Here is a 9,129-nt window from a genome sequence, read left to right as displayed (position 1 = left end):
CCAAATGTTACTGCAAGGACTAAGTGAGATGTAGAGGCAGTGGGCAAATTGTGCAAAAAATACTACTGTTTCAACTGTTTTGATGCTGGAGTTCATCTTGCCAGCCAAGGGATGATGATACTTTGATTCTTCAGGATGATCAGAGCTCACAGACTTGGACGGAAGCTCCCTCAGGTCAAGGAGGACCACATTTTTTGGGGGGTGGAGAGAGGAGGCAGAAAGAGAGGCAATGTCAGGCACTGAGATTTAGAAGAGTAGCTACAGCTGTTTTTGGTTCTTGTAGATCTGCGTTGGCTTCCCGCAGGAGCTAGAATTTCCAGAGCTAGTCCTACAGTGAGGGGAGCTAACGCGCAGTGGGCATGAGAATTTTATTCAGCAAGCACAAGTGAAGCTCAACCTTTTTGTTCAGCCTGCTACAACCAATCATTATGGGAGAGGGGAATAAGGATCACTGCCCAAGGGGCATTACAGTCTCCCCAAGGACGCACTCTTTTTAATTTTTTATTTTTTTTGAGACGGAGTTTCGCTCTTGTTGCACAATGTTGGGTCACTGCAACCTCCGCCACCCGGGTTCAAGCGATTTTCCTGCCTCTGCTTCCCAAGTAGCTGGGATTATAGGCATGGGCCACCACGCCCCGCTAATAGGGAGGCACTTTTAATAAGCCCACAGTCCAGTGAAATTTGACGGAGTGAGGAAGTGACCTCAGAATACAGAACAGGATGGGATCCTTCCGGGCTTGGGCAGCCTTTGGTAGTGGGGATGCTTGGAAGGGGTCAGGGTCTCAGTCCTGGAGGTGACCAACTTTTCTCTCCAAAAGACAAAGGAAGATAATTAAAAAAAAAAATCCATGCTCCAAAGCGGCAGCCAAATCCTTCTATGCCCCCCAATGCATCACCCAGAAAGGGGCTCCAGACTCTCCTGCAAAAGGCCAACTCTACTTCCCGACTCCCACTTCCCCTCCTTCGCCACAGGAGGGTGGCGAAGGATTTATAACCCACCTCTTTCTTTCAGTTGCCATGGAGACAAGCCCCAGTCCTTTCATTCCTTCTGGTACCTCTCCAACGCAGGCGGAAAGGAGGCGGCTTAGCCCAAACATGCTGGGGGAGGGGCTGGCGGCCTCGACGGCAGCTGCGGAACCAGGCCGAGGGACAAAGGCTAAGGTCAGCCGCGGTTCAAGCCCTTTCGTCTGCCGACGACCAGCGGCCAGACGCTGCGGGAGCACTGCTGGGCTGGAGGAGGGCTCGAGCTGCGAGTATGGCACGGAGCAGCGGGGTGGGACTCGGGGTCGCCCCGGGAGAGTTCCGCGGCCCGGGGGGGGGGGGGGGGGCAGAGGCATGCACAAGTGGGGGCGGATGGAGGGGGTGGATGAGGAGGCTCGGGCCCTTCCACCCACGCGTCCATTGGGCGGCGCCGCCATCACTCTCTTCTGGGCTACACCGCATTCTCTTCCTCCGCGGAACCCGGATCCCCTCCTCCACCACCCTCTCCCCGTCCCGTCACGGGAGCCTCTCATTGGACGGAGGCACAGTCAATCCTCCTCGAGTTAGGGAGCCGACTGGACGCGAGGCCTACGGGCCGTCCCCAGCCTCGTCGGATTGGCTTCCTGCGCGTTGGCGCAACGGAAGAGGCGGCCGGCCGAGGGCGCGCCTTTGCTCTGGCTGGACTGCCGCGGAGGAGGCGAGAAGAAGTCCGACGCTGGGGGGCTTGCTCGGGAGGCAGCGGTGGCTGCTGCGGATGGGAGCGGGCCGGCTCGGCGCGCCCATGGAGCGCCACGGCAGGGCTTCCGCCACCTCCGTCTCGTCGGCTGGGGAGCAGGCGGCCGGGGGCCCCGAAGGGCGGCGGCGGGAGCCACTGCGGCGCCGGGCGAGCAGCGCGTCGGTGCCCGCGGTCGGGGCCTCGGCTGAGGGCACGAGGCGGGACCGACTGGGCTCCTACAGCGGCCCCACCTCGGTCTCCCGCCAGCGCGTCGAAAGCCTGAGGAAAAAGCGGCCGCGTAAGTGTCCCGTGGGGCGGCCTCCCGGCCCGCCCTGCTCCCCTTCCGGCCCACCCTGTCCCCTTCCGGCCCCGCCGCCGTTTTTCCCGCGCGCGGACACTATCCCCGCACGGTGGTCCCTCGTTGGTGCGTGGCCTGACATCCGGCTGGAGGCCTCGGGTGCTCCGAAAGCGGTACCTTCGGGGGCCCCCCCGCACTCATTGGTATGCACTTCCCTCTTGTTGGAGTGGAGGGCTTTTCCGCAGGACCTGTCCTCCCTTTTCTTAGCTCCTTGGGCATTCTCTTCCTGAGGGTCACATGATTTTATCCTCGAGAAAGCTTCTTTTGACTCATTTCCACCTCCTCTCCCCCCAAATCCTTTGAATCCCCAATGTTTGTTTTCCGTGGGTTTCCAAAGAGCTGCTCTCTAGTACTTTAAGTTTCTTTTATTCGTCAATTTCGGGCTTACTGGAAAATGGTTAACTGCCCCTTGAGTTGCACCAGGCCTAAAACTGTATTCCGTGCACCTCTAAGGTGGCTGCCCTTCCTCCCGTGAGAATCCAGGTCGTCTCTCACCCACATATCCCCTCCGTTTTCCTTCTGTCTATTTGCAGGTACTCACGATTCAGAACTGTGGCATTCTGGGCATTAAGGCTCTTTGTTTTGAGGGGAAACAACATCTTTCTGAATTTTGCCTTGGGAGTTGCATACGCTCCTCCCAGAGAATCGGTTTCCCCATTTTATTATCAGGTTTCTTTTTCCGTGTTGTATTTTCTCCCCTTTACAAGTCTTCAATTCAAGACCGCTGCCTGGCAGCCATTGCTACTGTTGAAAGTATCAATTGTCCTGATTCTGTAATACGAGCTTTACAGTGTGATGCCATTTTACATATGGTTGGACTTTTTGGTGGGTGTTGCCAGATTCCTATTTCAGGAAATTGACTTGTTTAAATGCAGATTGTGAGAGGGAGGGAAAATGGCAAGATGTGAGATTTTTATTGAATAGTCTTGTACCTTAGCCCAGTCACCCAACTGCTTTTTTGAATCTTCTCTGATACGGATGATTTAATGTAGTTCTATTTTGCTGTGAAAAGTTTGGGAGTTTTCAGTTCTTTTGTCTTTTTCCATTTTCTTGCAATAGATTTGGAAAACAGATTCTTAACCTGTGCCATTTTCAGAGTCAGTCACCTAGTTTTATTTGAGAAGCACCTGAGTTTGAAGCAATGCAAAATATGAGATGCTTCATGGTTTTGTATTACATTATTGGAAATGCATGTAAATTCCAAAGATTCAGCAAATAAAAATATAGCCATTAGCCACAAGGGTTTTTTTGGTTTGTTTTTTGTTTTTTAGTTTGAGACAGCGCTTTGTTCTGTTGCCCAGGCTGAAGTGCAGTGGCATGATCATGGCTCATGGTGGCCTTAACCTCCTGGGCTCAAGCCATCCTCTTGCTTCAGCCTCCTGCATTGCTGGGACTAAAGGCACGTGCCACTATGCCAGGCTAATTTTTCAATTTTTGTTTTTTTAAATAGAGATGGGATCTCTTATGTTGCCCAGGCTGGTCTTGAATTCCTCCTGGTCTCAAGCGATCTTCCCACTTCGGCCTTCCAAAGTGCTGGGATTATAGACGGGAGCCATTGTGCCCGGCCTGGCAGTCCTCTAAGAGCTTTGGTAACTCATTAGCCTCGTGGCTCTGAGGTAGGTGGTGGTATTCCATTTTACAGATGAGAAAACTGGATACGTTTGCCTAGTCAAATGGCTAGTGCGTTGTGAAATAGAAATGTAAACTCAGAATTGCTAGCTTCATAGCTTTTGCTGTGGACCACTGTGTTTTTCTGAATTATTTACGTTCTATTAGTTGTTTCTTCATTGCTCTAAGACCAAGCATAAGTTTGATCTTTTGTGTTCAAGACTGACTGACTTGAGGCGAAAATTTTTAGATACTGTGGAAGTACTTCCAAATGTTGAGCATGAGAATGACCTGGTAAAAGTGCAGATTCAGTGGGCCCAGTTAAGCTCCTCATATTCAGATACAGGTGACTCAAAGACCACACTCAGAAAAACTAGTTTACACTGGGTGGGGAGAATTATATTAAGGTAATTTTGAAACTTCTTTTAGGGAACTAAGTAGACACATATTCATGCTATAGGATTAATATTTTGTTTTGGTGTTTGATGTTTGTCGTGATTCCCTTCATTATCTTCTCTGGCTGATAAATCATGAAAACCCATCTTTCCAGTATAAGACCTGCTAAAGGAATAAACAGGATACTGATTGTTTTTCCTTCCATTTGTTTCTTCTGTACTATCTAGGGGTGCCCCTGTTAGATGGAGAAGCAGGCTGGGCGCAGTGGCTCACGCCTGTAATCTCAGCACTTTGGGAGGCCAAAGGCGGGTGGATCACCTGAGGTCAGGAGTTCGAGACCAGAGACCAGCCTTGCCAAGCATGTTGAAACCCTGTCGCTACTAAAAATACAAAAATTAGCTGGGCGTGGTGGTGCACGCCTGTGATCCCAGCTACTCAGGAGGCTGATGCAGGAGAAGCATTTGAACCTGGGAGGTGGAGGTTGCAGTGAGCCAAAATTGTGCCAGTGCACTGCAGCCTGTATGATACAGTGAGACTCCTCAAAAAAAAAAAAAAAATGGAGAAGCAGCTTGTTGACTGCTGAACCCTCCTAGAGTATACTTTAGTCTTATCTCCGAGAGAATTCAACTAAGACTAAATCTTTTTGTATTTATTGTTGGGAGGGTTGGGTATGGAATGGTGCCACCTTTCTGGTGAAACCCTATCTCTACTAAAAATACAAAAAAATTAGCCGGGTGTGGTGACGCGTGCCTGTAGTCCCAGCTACTCGGGAGGCTGAGGCAGAGAATTGCTTGAACCCGGGAGGCAGAGGTTGCAGTGAGCCAAGATCGCGCCACTGCACTCCAGCCTGGGCGACAGAGCGACTCCGTCTCAAAAAAAAAAAAAAAAGCCTTACTCTGTTACTGCACTACTTGTCTAAAGGTGCAGATAGATACTAGTTGTCATTTGAAACTCGAAGGAGTTATTCAGGTTATCTTAGGCATTCTTGTGGTCCTGGTTATAGTCGTGTTCTGTCATGCATTTCCTAGAGCATTGTAGTTCCCAAACCTGCCCTTGTCCCAGACTTACTGCATCAGAATCCCTAGCGATGAGGCTAAGCATGTGTATATTTAAGTTCTTCAAAAGTTTTGCATCAGGTGGGGAGCGGGGTATGTCTCGCAGGGCTGAAAGGAATACCAAATAAAGATTGATTTTAAAATGATGGAAACCAAGACGCTAATGATGGTAATGTAGCTACCATTTTCTGAGTGCTTATTTGTCTTGGACACTATGCCAAGTATTTTATAAACATCTTAGTTAAGTCTCATAGCTATCCTGTGAGGTAGGTGTTTTTTATCCCCAATTTCCAGATGAGAAAACAGGCTTAGTGAAATTGTCCTTTTGTACAAGGCCATATAGTGAGTTAGTGATGGAGTTGGGTTTTGATTCCTGGTGTCTTGACTTCAGATCCAGTGTTCTTGGTCCACGTTTTGGGGTGGGGGAAGGTATGCGTGATGTAATCCAGAGCTGTGGTTCTCAAGTTTTTAAAACTTTCCCCCAACCTACCATTGCATGATATAGGTCTGCAAAGGGGTCTAAAATTGTATTTTAAATTTTATTGAGGCATAATTAAATAGAGTAAAATGTACAATTTTGGCAAGTGTAGACACTCATGTAACAAGAGAACATACATTTTTATCAAGGGCTCCAGGTGTTCAGCATATGTGCAGCAGGTGTGCAGAAGGTGTGGAAGCCCTGTGATCAGAGTGCTCCACAGTAGTGTGGAGGACAAACTCATCCTTTGAAGATGACTCGCAAGGCATGTTGTAGCCTGCCAAGGAGACCTTTGGGGCTTGTTGATTTTGGACTCCTACAAATATAACCTTCATAATAAAGCTTTTGTTTGTAGCTTGACAACACTAGCCTAGAAAATGGATCATTTTTTCTTGGCTTTCGGAGGAGCGTTGCTGTTGGCAGTATGGAACTGGAGCTGGGGCCCTGTTAGGCTGCCTTTATTAGGCTCAGCATTTCAGCTTCAGGGAATTAGGACGGATTGACCCCTGGGAGCTGAGGAAAAATGTTAGATTGCTATAGCTTTGTGGCTCATTTGGAGAGGCAAGATGGGAGGTTTTTTTTTTTTTTTTTTTTTAGACGGAGTTTCACTCTTGTTGCCCAGGCCAGAGTGCAGTGGCGCAATCTTGGCTCACTGCAACCTCCGCTTCCTGGATTCAAGGAATTCTCCTGCCTCAGCCTCGCAAGTAGCTGGGATTACAGGCATGTGCCACCATGCCCGACTAATTTTTTGTGTTTGGTAGAGATGGGATTTCACCATGTTGGTCAGGCTGGTCTTGAACTCCTGACCTCAGGTGATCCATCTGCCTCGGCCTCCCAAAGTGCTGGGATTACAGGTGTGAGCCACTGTGCCTGGCTGAAAAGATGTTGTTTGTTTGTTGGTTTTTTTTGAGACAGAGTTTCACTCTTGTTGCCCAGGCTGGAGTGCAATGGCATGATCTCGGCTCACCACAACCTCTACCTCCCAGGTTCAAGTGATTCTCCTGCCTCAGCCTCCTGAATAGCTGGGATTACAGGCATGTGCTACCACGCCTGGCTAATTTTGTATTTTTAGTAGAGACGAGGTTTCTCCATGTTGGTCAGGCTGGTCTTGAGCTCCAGACCTGCAGTGATCTGCCCACCTCAGCCTCCCAAAGTGCTGGGATTACAGGTGTGAGCCACCGCACCAGGCCTGAAGGTGTTTTTTAACCTATTGATTTATCAACTTTTTATTTATTTATTTATTGAGACGAAATCTTACTCTGTCGCCCAGGCTGGAGTGCAGTGGCAGGATTTTGGCTCACTGCAACCTCTGTCTCCCAGGTTCAAGTGATTCTCCTGCCTCAGCCTCCTGAGTAGCTGGGACTACAGGTGTGTGCCACCATGCCTGGCCAATTTATCAACTTTAAATGCCTGGCCAATTTATCAACTTTAAATGGAACCAAAGTAAATACGGCCTATCTTCTTAGATATATAATAAATACTAAGCAATAAGCAGGGACTAAAAATCGTCCAGTTATGCAGCTGTGTAAAATGGTACAGTATATTACTAGGGCCCATGTGTAAGAATCATGCAGTTGGATAATATGATTGTTTAGTGTTGGTGTCCCTGCCCTCTATCTGGGGAGACCATAGCAGGAAGAGATGTATGTTGTTAAAAATATTTTGCTGGCTGTGTATGCTGGCTCATTCCTGTAATCCTAGCACTGTAGGAGGCTGAGGTGAGAAGGTCACTTGAGACCATGAGTTCAAGACCAGCGTGGGCAACATAGCCAGACCTTGTCTCTCCAAAAATAAAAAGGACATGCATGGTGGCTCACACCTGTAATCCCAGCTATTCGGGAGGCTGAGGCAGGAGAATCACTCGAACCCAGGAGGTGGAAGTTGCAGTGAGCCGAGATTGCGCCACTGCACTCCAGCCTGGGAGACAGGGCGAGACGCCATCTCAAATAAATAAATAAATAAATAAATAAATGATAATAAACAAATTAGCAGAATGTCGTGGCACATGGTGACAGGAGGATTGCTTGAGCCCGGAAGATTGAGGTTGCACTGAGCTATGGTCATGCCACTGCACTTGAGCCTGGGCGACAGAGGGAGACTGTATCTCCGTGTTTTGTTTTTTTTTTTCTCAAAACATTTCAAAAAATAGGAGGAGGAAGATTAGGCTATTGTAGAGCATCAGGCAATGAAAAGAATGGCTATTTTGATTATTTAAAAGAGCAGTGATTTTTTTGGACTTAAAGTTTGTAGCCTTGTGAGCTTTTCTCAGGTTCATAATTTGGGGTATCTTTATCTTCAGGCACTGTTCAGGTAAGACTGACTGGGATATGAAAACTTCCTTTTCTAAATTGTGGCTTAAAGTTTGCTTTCTAAAAATGAAACCCGTCTCAGTTTTTTAGTAGTCTGTTACATTTTGTGTGTTTATATTTCCTGAATGTAGAATTTGTTGTTGAATCTGCTGATTTTACGATATGTGGTCTTTTATAAGTATCTAGTCTCTGAGTTTAAAACTATTTTGGGAATAAGAATAATTATTAAAGTACATCTTGTAATGTTAGGCCAAGTTATTGCTTCCTAGAACAGCCTAGACATGGATTTGCGATGTTATTAACCATCTGTGGTCTGGTAAAAGTGTAGTTCATAATATTGGAAAATTGAGCACACTTTTAAAAGTAAACTGTGTTTTTTTTTTTTTTTTTGAGACGGAGTCTTGCTCTGTCGCCCAGGCTGGGGTGCAGTGGTGCGATCTTGGCTCACTGAAAGCTCCTTCTCCCGGGTTCATGCCCATTCTCTTGCCTCAGCCTCCTGAGTAGCTGGGACTACAGGCGCCCGCCACCACGCCTGACTAATTTTTTTTTTTTGTATTTTTAGTAGAGACGGGGTTTCACCATGTTAGCCAGGATGGTCTCTATCTCCTGACCTTGTGATCCACCTGCCTCGGCCTCCCGAAGTGCTGGGATTACAAGCATGAGCCACCATGCCCAGCCTACTGAACTATGTATTTCCCATTGGAAAGTGTGATGTTGTGAAATATATTGGTCTTTTGCCCATTTCCTGGCATACAACTCCTGAAATCCTTAGAAACTCCACAGTGATGTCCTTTTGTGTGCTAAGGAGTTAACTGACGGCTGGAAGCCTCTGGGACTTAGTCATGGAAAGAACAAGACAGGATTAGAGGGTTGGGACTTTCACTCCTCCCCAGCCTCTGGGGAGGGGCAGGGGCTTGAAGGTTAAGCTGATCACCAGTGGCCAGTGATTTAATCAATTATACCTGCTAATGAAGCCTCCAATAAAAACCCAGGAGGACGGGGTTTGGAGAGCTTCTGGATGGCCAAACAAGAGGTTCCAGGAGGGTGCAGTGCCCGAGAGCACAGAAGTTCTGTGTCCCTTGCCTATACTGTGTACTATGCGTCTCTTCCTCTGAATCTTTTGAAATGTCTTTATAATAAACCGGTAAATGTGTTTCTTGGGTTCTGTGAGCCAGTCTAGCAAATTAATCCAAACCAAAGAGGGGTCACGCGAACTACAGCTTGAAGCC

At 47.9% G+C, this 9,129-nt stretch overlaps 1 protein-coding gene across 8 annotated transcripts in view; it reads left to right on the top strand.

Moving 5' to 3' along the window:
* The first annotated feature begins 1,047 nt into the window (after positions 1 to 1,047).
* PANK2 (pantothenate kinase 2) overlaps positions 1,048 to 9,129 on the top strand; it is a 35,068-nt gene continuing 26,986 nt past the window's right edge. For 2 of the 8 annotated variants that reach the window (XM_063720598.1, XM_054542050.1), the window contains exon 1: positions 1,341 to 1,994. In XM_063720598.1, coding sequence (XP_063576668.1) covers positions 1,367 to 1,994 — 628 coding nt within the window. In that variant the 5' untranslated portion in view covers positions 1,341 to 1,366. Of the gene's footprint in view, positions 1,995 to 2,038; positions 2,198 to 3,504; positions 3,671 to 9,129 lie in introns of those variants that run through there. The other 6 variants (XM_063720599.1, XM_024239069.3, XM_024239067.3 and 3 more) reach the window with 6 other exon arrangements.

Source organism: Pongo abelii, chromosome 21 (assembly GCF_028885655.2).
Source record: "Pongo abelii isolate AG06213 chromosome 21, NHGRI_mPonAbe1-v2.0_pri, whole genome shotgun sequence".
Lineage (NCBI taxonomy): Eukaryota > Metazoa > Chordata > Mammalia > Primates > Hominidae > Pongo > Pongo abelii.
Note: the sequence above shows the minus strand (reverse complement) of the source record. Positions and strands in the feature narration are given on the sequence as shown.